Source organism: Myotis yumanensis, unplaced genomic scaffold, assembly GCF_028538775.1.
Source record: "Myotis yumanensis isolate MYYU_CA2020_CCGP unplaced genomic scaffold, mMyoYum1.0.hap1 SCAF_17, whole genome shotgun sequence".
NCBI classification, from domain to species: Eukaryota; Metazoa; Chordata; class Mammalia; order Chiroptera; family Vespertilionidae; genus Myotis; species Myotis yumanensis.
In genome coordinates, this window is record NW_027223768.1 from 31,950,394 (window position 1) to 31,968,628 (window position 18,235).

The following is an 18,235-nucleotide window of genomic DNA, read 5'->3' on the forward strand; positions in this document are numbered from 1 at the left end:
AGAGCGGGATGGCCAGGAGCTGACCCCAGGGCAGTGGGACAGGAGCGCCAGCTGAGCCTTTGTGGACAAATTCTTGGCCTCTCGGGGGTGTCTCGATGGCCCACGTCCAGGGGTCAGTGACAAGTGTATGGAAGTGTGTCCTCGCGCCTGTGCAAGAGTGTGCGTGCACCCAACAAGGGAGGCAGAGCCAGGCCTGCTGGCCCGGGAAGGGGGGCGGCACTGGATGGGAAATTGGCCGCGTGGCCGGTGAACGTTTCAGAAAGCAGGTTTCGCTTTTCTCAGCAGAAATGCGGGTTCAGCAGCTGAGATTAGCTCCGAGTTGCACAGTTGAACACGGAGGAAGTAAAGGCAGGCGCTCCATTGGCCACCATGCCATTTCCCAGGGTTTACTCTGTCCCAAGTTGTGTGTGCATTTTAATGGGAAGAAACAGGTAATTAATTATCCTGGGGGGGAAAATGATGTTTCCTGAATAGCAAATTGCAAAGGACGATGAATAGGTGATGTGCATGGAAATGCAGCTGCCGGGGTTTGAACGGCCTGGGAGAGGCATAGTTGAATTTAACGTTGCTGGCGTTCACGTACTCATCACTCTTCACTGCTCCCAACTTGCTGACTGTCACCTGTGCCGCGAAACTAACTGCACGTTCCTCTGGTTACGAGGCATAAAAAGGCCCGGGCAGGTACCACCGTGGTCTGTGTTTGAAGAAGGCAGGGATGGGCTGCTCCTCTCCTACCTCTTTTCTGAGCAGAAGCTCTGTCCCTTTTCCTGCCTCCTATTCACTTCCGGCCAAAGAAAGCACCTCTGCTCTCCCCTGTGTTGCCGGGTCCTGGGAAACCTCTGAAGCATCCTTATGATCATATCCAAGATGCAGAGCAGAGAAAAGAAAACCCTTGAGATCAAACGAATATTGTTCACCTACAGCTGGGTCATTTGGAGAGCGAGCACATATTCATGTAATGGCTTTGGTTGTCACGGTCTCAGGCAGTCCTCACAACCATTCTCAGCTCCATTTGACAGATAAGACAACGAGGCTCAGAGGAAGGGAGTGAGTTGCCCAAGTTCACACAGCCACTAAGCGTCAGAGCCCCAATTTTAGCTTGGATGTATTTAATTATAAAACCATTTTTAAAGCCTTTACTATTTTTGCTCAAGTTACATAAAACAAGCAGTGGTACTTCCCCTTCCTTTATATCTGACCTGTCTAGCTGCTATGGACCAAATAGAGGCCATCCATCCACAGGGCAGCATATCCCAGGGGAAGTGCAGCTCTGGGGGCGGGAGGTTTCTGCACCCAGGCCCTCGGGCAACCAATAGGAAGGTGCTCTGAGACTGTAGAGAGACACTGCCTGTCAAAGACTGGGCTTCTCCAATCCCATTGCACTTTTGGATGTGGCCAGTGACGGGGCCCACTGACTTTCCCCTGTGCATTTATTTATCTCGCGGGAAAGAATGCTTACAGGGCTGTCCCAGCCTCTGCTCTCAGTCAGCTGGCTCCCCGACCTGCTCGGGGCTCCACGCCTTCACCCCGATTGTCATGATTTCTAGCAGCTGTTGGCCTGAAACGTGCTCTGTTCTGTAATTCTTCTTGTTGATGCAGTTGTGGCCTCTAGGTCTCTGTGCCTGTGTCATCAGGGCTCTTAAATGAGCCGGGGACTCCACCATCACCTCCCACCTCTGCCAACCCTGGCTGCTGCTCCAGCCCCATGTGTCTACTCCCTGACTGGCAGGCCCCCCCGCCCCCAAGCCCCAAGGCAGGCTTCTCCCCGGGAAACCTCTGCCTCCACCACCCCTGCTCACTGACCGGGGACTGACAGGCTGCTCTGCTCACAGAGGACACCCAGCTACACGGATGCTAATTAACCCCCTGAGGTAATTAGGCTGTAATTGATTTTCCCAGAGAACATAGCAGCAGGAGCCAGAGGCCCTGAGCAGTGGGGTCTCCTGTTGGTGCTTTTCAAGCAGAGGCGGTGGAGAAAGGAAAGTGCATATTGTTGGAGAGACAAATCCATGCTGTGTCCCAATCCACTGTGGGCAGATCATTCTGGACAGGACATGGGGAGGAAGGAGGACCCAGGCTTGGAACGTTTGACTCACTATTATCAGGAATATTTTCTTTCACTTTACATCTTCTCCTTCCAACCTATCCTCCTCTCCCTATAAAAGCCATTTTCAATTTTTTTAACTTTTAATTTTTGAAATAATTGCAGACTTAACAAAAGGCACAAAAATAGAACTGCCATGTACCCTTCACCCAGATTCTCTAAAATTAACATCTTACATAACCACAATGTAATTATCAAAATCGGGAAATTAACGTTGATACAATAATGCCATCTCCTATACATGCCTCGTTCACATTTTGCCTGTTGTCCCTTTGAAGTCCTTTTTTCTGGTCCAGGATCCAGCCCAGGGTCAAAGGTGACATTCATTGTCATGTCCCCTTCATGCTCTGATCATTCTTTGTGTTTCATGACCTTGATACTGTCGAAGGATACAGGCCAATTATCTTGTGGTTGTTCCTCAATTTGTGGATTTGCCCGATGTTTCTTCATGATTAAATTCGGGTTATATGTTTCTGGCAGTGAGCACTAAAAGAAAAAAATTGTAGGCTACATGTCAAAAGGGCACAGGAGCCAACTTGATTTGGCCCCAGTGGGCAAATCTGCAACAATTTTAGCAAGAAAATAAATAATGATCCTAATGGGCTATAAGCGATAGAATAAAATAAGAATTGATGGTCCTCAGTGATATAAATAAACAACTCATGGAGGAGAGAAAAAGCTCTTCTTTATACTAGAATTTCAGCTCAGAAATGTAGAGGGAATTATAGAAATAGAAAAACCATCGTTTGGCAAAATTCATAGTTATAATTGTTTGAGGCAAGAATGGCTAATGAATGTTAAAATTAGTGGATGAAAGTATGATGAGAAATAGGATATGTACATAGTCTCAAGCTATCTCCCCCAAGATACTTATGAATTACAATAAGAAATAGTAACTTCACGGCAAAAACACCTGGCACACGCACCCTCAGCCACGGGATCGAAGTGAACTTCTTAGGAATGGGGAGACCAACCTCATGTGCCCCCCATAGGATGTGCTAAGAACATGACCACATTTCTATGGCTTTTTTTCCCCCCAAAATGTATAACTCGTTTAAAGTAACTTTTAAGAAGAATTAACTTATTTTCTTTACCTCAGCTTTTTGGCCAATTCCTTGACATTAGGAAAGGTCTTTTTTTTAATAATTAGTATTATACGAGACCTATGCCCTTTTCTCCTCCTTGTCCCTGGAATTCTATGAGATCCATCCCCTTTTCTCCTCCTTGTCCCTGGAATTCTATGAGATCCATGCCCTTGTTCTCCTCCTTGTCCCTGAAATTGTATGAGATCCATGCCCTGTTTCTCCTCCTTGTCCCTGGAATTCTATGAGATCCATGCCCTGTTTCTCCTCCTTGTCCCTGGAATTCTATGAGATCCATGCCCTTGTTCTCCTCCTTGTCCCTGGCCCTTATGGGTATCCCCTCAGTGCAAGCCCACGTGCAAACAGAAGCCATTTCCTATGAAGAGGCTTCTTGAGGGGGTGGAAAGAGGAGGATGCTATGACAGCTGTGAAGGCTGCTGGGGGCTGCAGAACTTCCAAAGCTGGAAACAAAGTGGAGCTGGAACGGTTGCTGACCTTTCCAGGGGCAGGCAACTCAATGAGATGCCCCGAATGAACGAGTTCTGCTTTAGGAAAAGGAGTGGGCCCGAGTTTAGTTAGATGAACAGCTGTGTTCTTCCTTAACCCCTCCTTACCCCCACGCTGTCTCCATGGCAACCAAGCCCACCCCTAGAGACCCATCTCTTATGGAGGTTTCATGTAAGACAAGTCTTACAGCCTATCGAATTTCCCAGTTTGCATAAACTTCAGGTTAGGACCCCCTCAGGACTCGCCGTCTGCTCCTTCCCAGCCAGCCCGTGTTGTGATAATGACGCTGTCCCCCGTGGGAGGCATCCCCGGCTGCTCCCACTCCAGCTGTCATCCTGGATGTCTGTGCACGTGTCACCTGTTCAACCCCAGGAGCAGGCGACGTGCCGAGGGTTGGGAAGCCCGGGAGGGGAGATGCCTGGCCCATCGCGTTTCTGTTCTTCCCAGGGTGTGCTTCGGGTCCTGCTGGGGCCTCGGAGAGGGGGATGTGACGCGCCACCCACTAGACAGGAAAGCTCAGAAAAAACATTTTCCAAGAGGCTGTGAGTGGGCAGCATCCAGCAGAAAGGGGAAAGGATACAGACTATGTTCTCTGGGAGGAGAAATTTGGGAAGGTCAGGGGCTTTGGGGCTCATGTGACAGAGGTCTCCACTCAAAGTGAATGTATTAGTTTGTTAGGGCAGCAGTTACAAGACACCACCAACTGGGCAGCTTAAACAATAGAAATTTGTTTTCTTATAGTTCTGGAGGTTAGAGGTCCAAGATCAAGGTGTTGGCAGGGTTGGTTTCTTCTGAGGCTGTGAGGTCTGTTCCATGCCTCTCCCCCAGCTTCAGGGGTTGCGGCAAGCTTTGGCTTTCCTTGGCTTATAGAAGCATCACCCCAATCTCCACCTTCATGTCCACATGCTGTTCTCTCTGGGTTCATGTCTGTCTCCAGCTTTTACAACAATAAGACCCCAGTCATGTTAAATTAGGGCCAACACTGAGGCTCCCATTTGAACTTGGTTACCTCTGTAAATCCTGTCTCCAAATAAGGTCCCAGTCTACGGTAATAGGAGCTAGAGCAGCCATGGGCAAACTACGGCCGAGGGCCAGATCCGGCCCATTTGAAATGAATAAAACTAAAAAAAAAAAAAGACCGTACCCTTTTATGTAATGATGTTTACTTTGAATTTATATTAGTTCACACAAACACTCCATCCATGCTTTTGTTCCGGCCCTCCGGTCCAATTTAAGAACCCATTGTGGCCCTCAAGTCAAAAAGTTTGCCCACCCCTGAGCTAGAGCTTCAACATACGGATTTGGAGGGGACAGAGTTCAACTCATAACAGCATTCTGAGAAAAAAAGGAGGAGATGCCCGGCTTTAAGGAAATGAATTCACTCATTCAGTATTCATTTAGTGAGTGACTGCTGTATGCCATGCATTGGGCGAGGCCTGAAGTTCTCGCTGATAGGTTAGTCCTGGGGGAGGAGGCGGGACAATGCAGCCTCTCTCTGTAGAACTCCAGCCTATCTCTGCACTTGGCCACCAGGAAGAGGCTGGGAACTGCTTGCCCTACAGCCAGTCTGCTTCCTCCGAAGGACTTGAGACAGTCACTTCTGATCTACACCCTTTGCTGTTGTCTCCTGTTTGGAAAGAGGACTGCAGCAGGGTCCTAGCTCTCCACACCTAAGAGGACACAAACTTCAGGCCAGGGACACGAATTGATGAGCCGCATCCTAGTTCTGGGAGTCTTAGTAATAACAGCTTTTCCTTAACGAGACTCTGCTGTGTGCCAGGACCTGTGCACTTTGCATACCTACGACTCCTAAGAGATGGTTCTAAGAATCTTCATTTAAGAGTTGGGGAAGCTGTACTTAGAGAAGTAAACAGTTTGCTGGAAGTCACGCATTGGTCCGTGGCAGAGCAAACTCAAGGCCAGGCCGCTGACTCCAGAATGCAGACTCTCCCACTATGCCATGTGACCGCTCTTAGTCAGAGGTGTGGAGGGGTTCTCCCTTGCTATACACCTCACCCCACTCCACATATATCAGAAATGCCTGGGCCCAGGGTCAGAATCCTCTGGAAGAGCCAAGAGATGCCAGACAAGCTGAGAACATTGGCTGTGCTTTGTATTGAGCCTTAAAAGACAAAACAAACAAAAAACCTTTACATAACTAGGTCCACACATTCCTGTGAGTTGGGGAAAAACAGGAAGAGCGTTTTGGGGTGCCCTTGAGCTTAAGGATGTCACTTCTTGCTGGTCTAGGGCAGATGTAAATTTAACTTCGGGTTTCTTAAAGCCACCAGACTTGATTTGGTTGGTTTCTGGTTGTCTTTATTAGTTCCATGATGGTTCAGGTGAAAGTTAGAAGTTCCCTAGGCTGGTGGCTCAGCCTTCCCAGGCGTCTCAGTCTGATGGGAGAGCCCGGAGGATGGGGCTCCGTGGTCCACACCTGTAGGTGAGGACGAGGTCAGGGTGAAGTAATGGCCGGAACTGCAAGGGGTGAGTCCCCAGTGCTGGACCCTCAGGGAGTGACCAGGAACCTACCACCACTTGGATCCCAAAGAAAGTCCCTGTGTGTTTCTGCAGTCACCTGCCACATTGCCTAGTGAGGATACACGCAGGCCAGGCCGCACGGGTCCTGGTTCTGCAGATGTCTCTCCATTGATCACCTTGTAGCTTTTGCTTTATACATTTTTCAACTTCACCAACTTTCCCTACACCTCACTAGTCCCTGCCCAGGGGATATTCATTCTCTTTAACGTTATCTTAGGTACACGTACCAGGAAAGAAAACCCGTTGCAGAAAACCGTGTACACCACCCTCCAAGACCAAGTCTAAATCATGTTGCTATTTGACAGGATTCATCACTCTGGCTTCCTCCTGCTTCCCTCCTGCCCAAATAATTTAAAGATTTCCCCCCTGGATTCCCTCAGATGCAAATGCATTTGTGAAACCGTTTGGGGAGCTGGGCCTTTACAAGTACTTACCAGTATCTGTAAGGCTGCCTCAAATCTCTGCAGGAAAGGCCAAACGCCACCTGCCCGGGGCCAGAGTGACTGGCTGCAAAGTTCCCGACAAATACAAGAGAAGTAGCCCGCTTTGCCGAGAAACAAGTCAGCACTCTGATCCCCGTTCCTTTATTTGCAGGCCTCATTAATATAACATCCCTGCAACACACCGCTAACGGGGGATGGTGTCAAGATGAATAATGGAGTTACTCTGCTGAGATAACAATTAGGTTTTGAATGTCCTATCAGCTAAGACAGAGGCAGCCAGGATTCATGTCGGGTAGGAGAGCTGGCGCCGCCAGGGCTATAGATTCCTGCAGAGCCATCAGCTGGGCTCTCGCCCACCGTGAAGAGTATGCACACCCACGCGCGTGCGCGCACGCACCCACACACACACCCCAAGTTGGAAAAGAATGTGACACTGTGCTATCTTGGATGAGCATCAGGTGTCTTTGGGATCCAGGGTGGGATCAGCATTTGCAGGCACAACGCCGGCATCACTGCTCTCTATGGTTAGGGAAACTCTAAGCAACAGGAAAGGAGTGAATAAGTCAGGAGGCGATGAGCCTTGTCCTCACGGACTTGTCTTGATGGTGGGCTGCTTGAGCTTTGATCCACAATGTGACCTGAGTCCCCACCAAGAACAACACCAGAGGTTCACCTGCATAGGACCCAGAGCCACTTGCCCTGGCTGGTGTGGCTCAGTCAGTTGGAGCATCATCCCCTACACCAAAAGGTGGCGGGTTCGATTCCCAGTCAGAGCACATACCCAGGATGTGGGTTCAATACCGGGTCAGGGTGTGTGTGTCAGGCAGCCAATCCATGTTTCTTGCTCACATCGATGTTCCCTCCCTCCCTCCCTCTTTTTTCCCCTTCCTCTCTCTAAAATCAATTTTTTTAAAAAAGAGCCATTTTTCCTCTGGACTTTAGCTAGCCCAGCTTCTGCCCGATTTCTTACTCATAAAATAATAATGAGAAAAATAGTTAACTAAGAATCACTGAATGCTTAACCTGGCACCTAGCGTGGGGCTTAGCACCTCAGGTATGTTAACTCATTCAGACCTGACAGTAACTTTTAGGAGGTTGAGCTATTATAATTGCCAGCCCCATCTGACAGGTGAGGAAAGCAAGGCTCTGTGAGGTGTGGTAACTCCCTTGAATTCACTGCTAGTAAGTTTTAGGACTGGGACTTAACCCTCAGCTACTCGATGCTAGAGACCCGCCTTTGACCAGTAGACCATCCTCAACCCCTCTCCTGGGCTCACTTAGACAAATGGAACTCTCACCACAGGGCTTGAGGCAGGAAAGGTGCTGGCCTCTGGCATCAGCCCGCTGCAGGGATGGGGAGAAAGCCAGTGCCCACTCCCAGGGAGAGGTGCCAGAGGGAAAGGGGGTACATTCACAGGGACAGGGCAGAGAGGAAAGAGGAGGGAAGCTGAGAAGTTTGGAGAGATCTCAGTGATCAGCAAAGCCAAACTCAGAGCTTGGAAAGCAGCAAGCATGGCCTTAGCTGAGGGAGGGGACGGGGGCCTGAGGAGAGGGAACCCATGAGCAGATCAGCTTGAGTTGACCCGGGGTCTGCCCCAGGGTGGGACGATGGCCAGCTCAGGCACTGCTGTGCGAAGGCTGAAAGCACACGTTAGATAGGCCTAGCTGGGCTCTGCCACTCCCTGTGCAACCTTGAGCAAGTTACTGAACCTCTCTGGACCACTATTCCCCATCTATACAATGGCCATCATAATAGTCCCTCCCTCCAAGCTTGTTTGGAGCACATCGTGGGATAAAATATGTAAAGCCCTTGGCACAATTCCTGGCTCACGATAAGTACTTAATAAGTGCAAAGCCGGTCGTCATCATTAGCAGAATCTTTAATGACCTGGAGCGGACGCCGGATTCTGTCTTTTCTCACTGTGTCTATCAGACAAGAGATACAACCAGAGGAAGATGGGTTCCAGGATGGGAGCTGGGCTTCGTGAGGCGCCCACCAAGAAGGGGTTCTCCTCTGACCCCTTAAGCCCGGACCCAGTAGGAGGCCCCCACTCCACCCCTGCAAGGCTCCCGAGCCCCAGGAATGGCCCACCCCACGCTCCCCAGGCTGCGGGGCCTCTGGTCATGGCACCTCCCTCACCACTCCCTGGTGCAGCCCCTGGGAGCTCTCCAGCTGTAATTAACCGGCTGCATCTGCGCTGGCCCTAGGGCGGTTGGGTGGCACAGTTCCCTCCAAACTGCTCCATGAGAATCAGGGTGAGTGCAGCACCATGGGGACTGGTTTCCAGGTCACGGCGCCCACGGTGGAAACACACATGACACAGTCGGGCAGGAACACAGATTCGGCCGCGGTGCGGGGCAGGGCTGGGCTGGGCTGGGCTGCCGGCAGTGGGGTCTGGGGAGGTGGGGAAGCCGCTCTCCAAACCAGAGGTGATGGGAGGCTTTGAGCGTGAGAGAACCCAGCAGGACACAGGACTGTCTGAGTTAGTCCCCTGCCATCAGCACACGCAGCCTCACCCCCCATCCTCTGGCTGAAGATGAGCCGATGAAGAAGTGCTCGGCCAGGACTCAGACTAACTAACCCCTTTATATCCAGGCCTGGTCAGTGACTGCTTCTCAGACGGGGTTTAGGGCTGAACTCAGCCCTTCGCCCTAATGCGTTCCCACATTTTCCTTCCGAATCCTGCAAATGGACAAACACTTTATAGCCTACAACCAGTTAAAAGGCCAGTACTCTTAAGGCAAGGTAATAACCGGAACCTAATGTCCCATTAAGATGCAAATAAAGGTTTCTTTAGGGAGGAGAGACTAGCAGGGTGAGAGGTGCCTAAAACGGGTGAAGGAAGCCCAGAGAGAAAAGAAAGAAAGGGGAAGGAGACCAAGGGGCTACCCTGCCCCTCGGATTTGCGCAGGCCCAGCCTGGTGAATGTCTGCCTGACAAGGGAAGGAAGTCCTGGGTGCGGGCCGTCCTGCTGCACATGGGACAGGCCTCTGCCCACGCCGCAAGCCAACCTGGGGTTACTACCCTCTCCGAGGACGCACGGAAACCCGAGGTCCAAAGACCAGCACCTGCAATGATCAAAGGGCTTAGAAAACAAGACCTCCCGACAGAAGGCTAAGAGAATCGCAGCAGCGAAGGCCAGGGGTGACAGATTGGCCGTCCTCAGTGTCTGAAAGATGTTTGATGAGGAGGCAGCTGCTAAGTCGTCCGTTCGATGCGGAATCACAGCGGAAACCGGCTTACATGAAAGCCGGGGCGATGCAGAAAGAGCGTCCTGATGATTCCACGTGGAGAAACAACATCATCCCCAGCCACACTGGGCACCTCCATGCTCCCAGCCGTCATGAAAGAGCAGTTTGTTCCAGAATCCAGTCGAGACCAGCACTTCCCAGTCACAAGAGCTGGGGATGTCTATCAAGGCAGTGCGCTGAGTATTAGGTTGCTAAGCTAAAGTGAGAGGGTCCCTGTCCCAAGATAGTTATCGACTCGATGAGGAAAAAGCAGTTACAGTCCCTGTGGGCTCTGCTGTCCCAGGACCTTCTCAGAGGGCAGTGGGCTGTAGGAGAAGGTGCTGCCAACCTTGCCCCAGGGAGTCAGAGAAAGCTTCTGACTCACAGTGGGCACGCTTCCTGGGCATGTCAAATGCACATGGGCATTAGTTGTCTAGCTGTGGGGACCCAGAGCTCAGGGAGGTGGGGGGGGGGGGGTCCCAGAGGAGCCAGCACAGAACCCAGGGGAGACCGTCAGTGCCCCCTGCGCCCCACTCAGCAACAGCAGCTGCTTCTGGGATCCTCTCTCCCTCGTGCCTGACTTTGGGCTCTGACTGCTGAGGACCACAGAGAATTTAAATAGCTCTCTGGTCCACATGATAATAGGTTACAGAGCACGGGGCTGAAATGAGTCAATATCTAAAGATCTTGCCAGCTGATTTCACAGGTTTTCAGCTTCCTTCTCCGTCTCTCCACACCCTCAGCCACTACACACACACACACACACACACACACACACACACTCAGCCCAAACGGCCAAACCACTTGTTTGTGTGGGTGTCTCATTCAGAATTACTGAATTACTTAAAATAATTCATTGCATTTATTGTGATGGTCAGTGCCTACCCCAGAATGGCTACTAGCCAAGGGGAAAAGACGTGGTGAGAAGGATAGGAGGAAGGGATGTGGACCATTTTAGACGGGACCAGTGTCTTCCCAAATTTATTCCGGGAGAAAGAGTGATGTGTGGCTTAGACTGTGCTTCTGTGCAGGGCCCAGAACCCACCAAAACCCAGGCCCAGCCCTCAGCACCCCAGCCACTCCCTGCCCAAGCCCAGGCTGCAGGCCACCTCCTAAGCTTTCTCCAGTCAACCCAGGGCACCTCTTCCCACCTGGGCCACCCCAGCATCTAGGTTATGTGCACCTGGTCCACGTGTCCTCCTTCCAGATCAGAAGGAAGAGCCCCACCCTCTAAAGCTCCCGACCAACACTGCCACCACGTGGTTTTGTGATCTAGGAAGGCACAGGTATGGGGGAACACAAGGAAGGAAATTGCCACTTTTCAAGGCCTGCTCTCCAAGCCACCACTGCATGAGGGACTTTCCAACATCCCTGTGAGGCGAGCATCATTGTCCGTTTTCTGATAAGGACACAGGGATGGAAGGTCCCATAGCCCACACGTGTCAGAGCTGGAATTCAAACTCAAGTCTGTCTGACGCCAGAGGCCACTCTTCCTGCTACAGACACTGCCTGAGCATCGGATGGTCTCTCTCCATCCCGCCATATCTTCTCCCCTGTCAGTGGGGAAATCTGTATAACTCCACCTGCCCTCTCACCTTCACCTCTGTGGGAGATAAGCTCTCCCTTCTCTGTAGCCCAGCACCTTCCTGATCTGCAAGGCAGAAGGCAAGGCCTTCCTTGGAGTTCTATAAGCAGTAGCTGGGACTCCAGCAACTTACCTCTTTATAGACCGGGATGGATGGGCAAGACTTTGCTCCTGAAAGAACCAAGTTTGTGAGTGTTACACTGGGTGCTTTGCAATCTAATGCTGCTTTAAAAAATCATATATATAATTGATTTCAGAGAGGAAGGAAGAGGAAGAGAGAGACAGAAACATCCATGATAATAATCATCAATTCGCTGCCTCCTACATGTCCCCTACTGGGCATCAAGCCTGCAACTCAGGCCTGTGCCCTGACCAGGAATCAAACTGTGACCTCCTGGTTCATAGGTCAGTGCTCAACCACTGAGCCACATGGGCCGGGCTCTAATGCTGCTTTTAAGAAAAGAGCCTTAGGATCAGTCTCCAGGGTGGGCTTGGGACACTGCGGCTGCCTGGTCTGAGGGGGTGTCCTGAGGGATCCTGCTCACTCCCTCTCTGGAGAATAGATCCTTTCCCATCAAGCCTCCCCTCTGTAGCATCTCCCCAACACCTGGTGCTGAGGAGACATAGGAAAGCAGGATGCCTGGTTTTTCCCACCCCAGCCACTGCACAGGCATCAAGGCCCTTACACTCATCCTCACGTGGAAGCCTTCAGATAGCAGGGGATGTGTCCGACAGGATACCTTCCTGTCCCTTTGTACTGTGAGCCCAGAGCTCCACCTGACTCTCTCTGATTTATAAGCAAGGGGAGAGCAATGACATGTGCAAAGGCCCAGAAATTTTAAAGTGCGTGTGTGTATGAGAATCACTGGTATCTGGGGGGACACAGAAGACATAGTACAGGATGGCAGATGTGGATGAAGAAGTCACAAAGGTCAGAACCTGAAGGCCTGGTGCCTTTACAGGTTTTTAAAGCAGCTAGTAACCTGGGCAAATATGTGTTCATGAAGGTCAGACCTAAGGGAGGAACATGGGGTTCTGGCTGTTAGCATGGGTGAGAGGTAGTAGAGCCCTGCTTATCACCTGGTCTGGAGCACAGAGCAGAGCACAGATGCAAAAAATACCTGGGAGTTAGAACTGGTCATGCCCGCTGACCATATGCATTACGCATGGTAGGCGAGAGAAGGGAAACAGTTGAAAATGCAAGATTCCCGGTTGGGTGCACAGTGATTCCGTTAACCTTGAAAGAGAATCTGGGAGGATAATGAGGTTAGAGGTGGAAGGAGAAAAAATTAAGAGTTCATTTTTAGACCTGGTGAAATGTGAGGTGCCTGAGGGACACACAGTGGAAGTGGAGGTGTCCAGTAGCAATTGGATATATGGATATGGAGCTCGAGAGGCAGGTCTGAGCCAACAATATAGATTTGAAAGTCATCAGTAATGGAGGCATTGGGAATTCTCTTGCAGATCAAATGCTCACCACCTCACCTATGTTTGGGAAATCCAGACTTTTACATATCAGTTTCGTTTTAATCAAGGAAGATGTGAGCCCCAGGGCGTGATGGATGCAGAATGCCTCCACCCCCTACCCCAGGTGCTGGCCGCAAGCACATAGCATGTGCCGGTCACATAGCACATAGTGTGTGCCCTGTAGGGAAGAAGACCCACATGGCCCCAGCATTCCCCGGGTGCTTTCCAATGACTCAGAAGGACTCTGGTTCTCCAGGTTTGCATTCCCGCGGCTGGTAGCTGGCTTAGAAGAGATCAGGCTGGTGTCTCTACACCCCAAACTATCTACCTCTTCAACATGTGTCTTCATGCCAAGATCATAACACTTGCTCATGATTATTTTTAAGTCTTCCTTCCCTGCACAGTATAAGCTGGCTTACGCTTCTGAGCAGCTCAGTGCCCATGACCATGTCCCTGACCCTGACCCTGAAGCGTGGGCAGGGAATACTAAACGACTTGCCGGCAGGAGGAAGCTGCCCCATGGAACCTGCCAACACCCCTGCCTACTCACAATACATTCCCTACCTGCTACCTGCAAGACGAAAATATTTTTAGTCTTTCCAGAAAGATTTCACTTCACAGTTTTTCTGAAAGGTTGTAATTAACTGCAGTGAGCAAAAGAATGCATTTTTAAAAATAAAAATGGGAGAAGGAGAGTGAACCAATCACCACAGGTTTGTCAATTGCTTTTAGTAGGTGGGTTCCTGCCATCCAGGTGGCTGGGGGAGGGGAAGAGGGGCCAGCTGAGCTCATTCCAAGTGGATCAAAAGAGAGCCAGTCAGGTGCTCAAGCTTGTTGAGAGCAAATTCCTTCCAACAGAGGCTCCTGCAGGGACATGGGAGCAGTCCCTTCCCCGGTCCTCATTGCCCAGGGTCCATCTTGCAGAGTCCAGGAGGCCCGGGGACCTGAGACACTGCCAGGGGAGAGTGGGAGAGCCAAGACCGAGTATTGCTTATTTTTAGCATCCCAGGGACAGAAAAGCTGTGGGCCACGGTTCCTCATGCCAGCACTTTTCTCTCCAAATTGTCCCGCCTTCCCCCGACACTCGCGCCAGCACTCAGAGATGCCTGTGTGCCCCTTCACTCTCCCTCCATTGATTCATTTCATGAATCTTGTTGGTTTTATTCATAAGGTGGGATGTTTTATTCCCATGAAAGGGAGTCAGAGCCATAGACAAGGTGACTTAGGTGAAATGAGTCCCCGCATGAGATGAGTTCAGGGCCTGGGCTGACAAGAAAGGAAGGAGGCTGCACCATATAAGGCCTGCAGGCGGTGGCGGGGGAGGGGAGGATGTCAGGAGGTCGGAGTGATCTCAGGTCCTGGCTGTGCAGCCCAATTACTGAGATCTCAGGCAGTGAGGGAGGAGGGATGGTGGTGGTCCCATCCCCAACATCTCTTCTCAGTCCACAATCACCTGGGGACTCATGTTTGAATTGGTGGTAGAACTCACGGTGCCCATATCACAGGAAGAGAGCAGGGCCCCTTAGGGAAGGCAGGAGGTGGAAGAGTTTCCAGAGCCTTCAACAGCATTTTCACCTGCATTCACCTGTCATCTGTGCCCGGACTCATCTGCCCACTGGCCACCTCACCAGCACATAAGGGCATAAGGGCAAGCTCCCCCGAGGGACCTAAGGACAGAAGGGACCAAGGCTGCAGCTCTCTGCCCAGAGGCCTCATCCGGGAGAGTCTGGTAGACTCTTGGCCTTGACCAACCCCCTCCCTCTCTCCCCACCTTGCCTTTCCTGTGGTCATGGAAGGAGCCCTGGACTTCCTTACAACTGTGCGTATAGGTTGTATAAGCATCTTAGACTAAGATACCCAAGTCCCCTTCCAGTTCTGAAATTGCGTGTTGCTGCTTAGGACTGGCTTCTGGTCTGATGTCCTTCAGCTTTGGATTACTGTGGCCCACGATGTGAACGTATCCCTGGCATCCGTGGGATCTCTGAGAGCCGCATTCTTCCTGAGCCTGATCTCTCCCTAGACAGAAGTTTACGCCTTGGGAGAGCCTGATTCTGCTGTTCCCTTCCCTCTTGGGCCAGAGCAAAATGAGACAGTCATCATGTGGTGACTGGATTAAGAAATGAATCCATAAATAATCCTTACTCACAGGAAGCCAGCAAAATTTGGGAAATCCTAAAGTTATTATTATTATTGGGGGGGGGTGGGGAGGCTGTAGCATGCTCACAGGATTTTTTTCCAGAACAATGTAAAACACCCTCCCATCTTCGGTCATCCCTCTGCAACTACCCTACTTCAGGCTCCTCTGGGATCCCCCAGCTTTGCCTCGAATCCACTGAGTGCCCGGCATCAGCATTGTGTATGGCCTCCTTCCTCTCTCCTTTCAACCATACGTTCCTTGAGGGCATATTTCCTGTGCATTCATCACTGTATTCCCACGGAGTCCCGCACACAGGAGTGGCAGTAGCAGCACCTCACAATGGCAAGGCCTCTTTGGTGTAGAGAATGCTCGCAAACACCCTCTGTTTGGTACTTGGGAGCTCCCGGGGCGAGGCTGGTAGAGAGGACTCTCACAATCAGGCAACTGCTGAATTACAGACCTGTTCAAACAATGGTTCAAACAATGGTTTCATTCCTTGAGTCTAGTTCTTTCTGGTTTCTGTTTAATAATTGGATGAATGAATGAGTTAATGACCGAAAGACCCGAGGAAGTAGTATAAAAAATATGGTGCCAGGATCCTAGACAAGCTACAAAGTAGAGAAGACGCTCGCTGTTCACCCAGGTTCCAGATGTCCATCCAAGTCCCCGCCCCTCCCTCAGGAAGGCAGTGGAGGCTGCTGTCTGTACTCCTGAGGACCGCAGGCTTGCTAATCCCATTTCCCTCCCACAGATTTTGACAGTGTCTGGACCACCCGAAGGAGGGACTCGAGTGACCATCCACGGCGTGAACCTGGGTCTGGACTTCTCCGAGATCGCCCATCACGTGCAGGTGGCTGGGGTGCCCTGCACACCCCTGCCCGGGGAGTACATCATCGCTGAGCAGTGAGTCCGGTCTGCTCTGGCCTGCCTCTTCCCAGGGGAGCTTCTGGGTGGGCGAAGACTCCCCTCCACCCCCCTTTCTCTGGGACTTTCCCAAGAGTCATTTCCCATCTCCCTTCTCCCATGGACCCTGGGCCCTGTCCTTTCCCACCTCCATTCTCAGAAGGTCATAGTCCATCCTCTTCCCTGTCCCCTGGTTCCTCTGGCATCAGGGATCCCTGTGCAATGCTGCCCCTCCTTCAGTTTCCCCCTGCCCACTGGCATGACTGAGTCAGTTCCCGGCCAGCCCAGGCTCCGCCTCTTCCCTGGCCCCTCCCCGCCAGACCCCATTGGAATGCATTCCGCAAGGTGGGCTGTGGGCAACAATTTGTTTGGCTCCTGGGGCTCTGACAGCAGCTTAATCCGAGCAGGGCCTCCGCCGGAGCAAATTCATTTATTTCACTAAGGGAAGTGTCAGCTGGAAATTAGAAAATAGGCCTGTCGCAGCGGACAGGCGATCGGGGCTCCAGGAGTGACATATGTTCCAATCTGGGTGTTCACTTGGCAGTGGCGGCCACTGTGGAGTTGGTGGGCAGGAGGCGGGCATGAAGCTGGGGCGGGAGGGTACAAGGAGGGGTGCCTCCCCTTCAAAGGAAAAAAGGCAGGGAGCAGCCAGATCACTCTGCATCATTGGTCACATAAAGTCTGGTCAAGTCGCCCTCGTTCCTCAGAGAACACAGCTCTGCCAAGGGTTCTCAGAGCACGGCTTGGGGATGGGGCTTCTCCCCCTACGCTTTGCCCCCTGCAGCCTCAGGTCCTCCCTCTGACCCCCACCCCCCAGAACCAGCCTTTAGTAGCAACCATAAAAGTGGCATCAGCGACCATAAAAATGGCATCACTTTCTTCTATCAGCACTTGCACAGTCTCACCGATTATCTCATTTTTCATTGGTCGGGACTCTGCGAGGCACATACCATTATTGTCATTTTACAAAGCAAGAGAGGAGTGAAAACCCGTCTCGTTCGCTCAGAGCACAAGTGGCCAAGGCAGAGCAGGGCCTGGAGTCTTCCCTTCCTGACGAGCGATGGGGTGGATTCGGGGTGAGAGTGGCCTGGAAATCTCATGATGCATCACGAAGTGGCTTCCAGGTTCGGGGGCCTTGATCCCAGTGCGGCCCAGGGCTGGGTCAGGGCGAGAGGGTGAACTCCCAGACTCCGAGGCTAGGTGGTACCCCTGCCACAGGGGAGGAGGAGCCTGATCCTTCAACCTGCAGCTCCTTCCTGTGGGATCCTTCCCCGGCAACCTTAGCCCTGCGAGGAGAGCATGTCGGGAAAGGGTCTGCAGGAAGAGAGGAGGGAGGGGAAAGGGACGTGACTTAGTAGCACTGCTGAGCCAGGAGAGGAGGGGACAGCTGTGGGCAGGAGCCAGGCCGGCCTGAGAGATCCTCACAGTCAAGGGCTTTACAGGGGCCAGTGCCCTGCCAGGCGGGGCTAGCCCCTCGGTCTCACTGACCCAAATCCCCGGGGCGTCCAGGCCCTGCCTTGTGCCTCTAGACATGCGCTAAGTCTCCAGCTTGGGGAGATGCCACAGGAAAGGGCTTGGTTGGGTGAGGGGTATGGCTTTGAGGTGGGAAGAGCTTGGGCTGCGGGACATGGACGTGCCATGAGGTTTGGGATGCAAAGGTGTTCTGAGTCCTGGCTGCTCCCCTGCCCAGCCCCAGACCTTAGCCATTTGTTCGGTCTCCTGACCATCATCGGCCTCATGGAAACCATGATGCCTGCTGCACGGGTTTTGAGGAAAATTCAATAAGATGAGAACACGGGGACTGTAACGTGCCCTACGAATGTAAGAAAGTTTTATCTATGAAATCAAATGCTCTGCACTCGCTCGGGGCCACGGGGAAGACAGTCCTGATGGGAACTGGAAGGAGCCCAGGAAGGAGAATGGACCAGGGCTCCCTGCCAAGGCTGGTGGTCGCCCTAGAAAACTACCACCACCGCCTCCGGGCACAGGGCAGGCCGCAGGGGCAGGCGCACCCGGCGCCTCGGCGGGATGCAACCCTGGTTTCCAGCCGTGCCAGGTTCATCACTGCTCTCGAGGTTTCAGAGTTTGTTAACATCATTAAAGCCTCCATCCCGGGCAGGGAGCAGCAGGCACAATCGTTACAGATGTCTGCGAGAGATGGATTTGGCTCGCCGTGCATGGTGCAGAGTCCTGGCTGCGGGCAGGATTAGCAGGCACGGTAATGGCTCACCAGAT

At 52.0% G+C, this 18,235-nt stretch overlaps 1 protein-coding gene across 1 annotated transcript in view; it reads left to right on the forward strand.

Annotated features, from left to right (window-relative positions):
* The window catches only part of PLXNA2 (plexin A2), a 208,770-nt gene that overhangs the window by 157,106 nt on the left and 33,429 nt on the right, over positions 1 to 18,235 (forward strand). Inside the window, exon 13 of the mRNA XM_070397301.1 lies at positions 15,849 to 16,000. Within this exon, the coding sequence (XP_070253402.1) occupies positions 15,849 to 16,000 (152 nt within the window). The remainder of the gene's footprint in view (positions 1 to 15,848; positions 16,001 to 18,235) is intronic.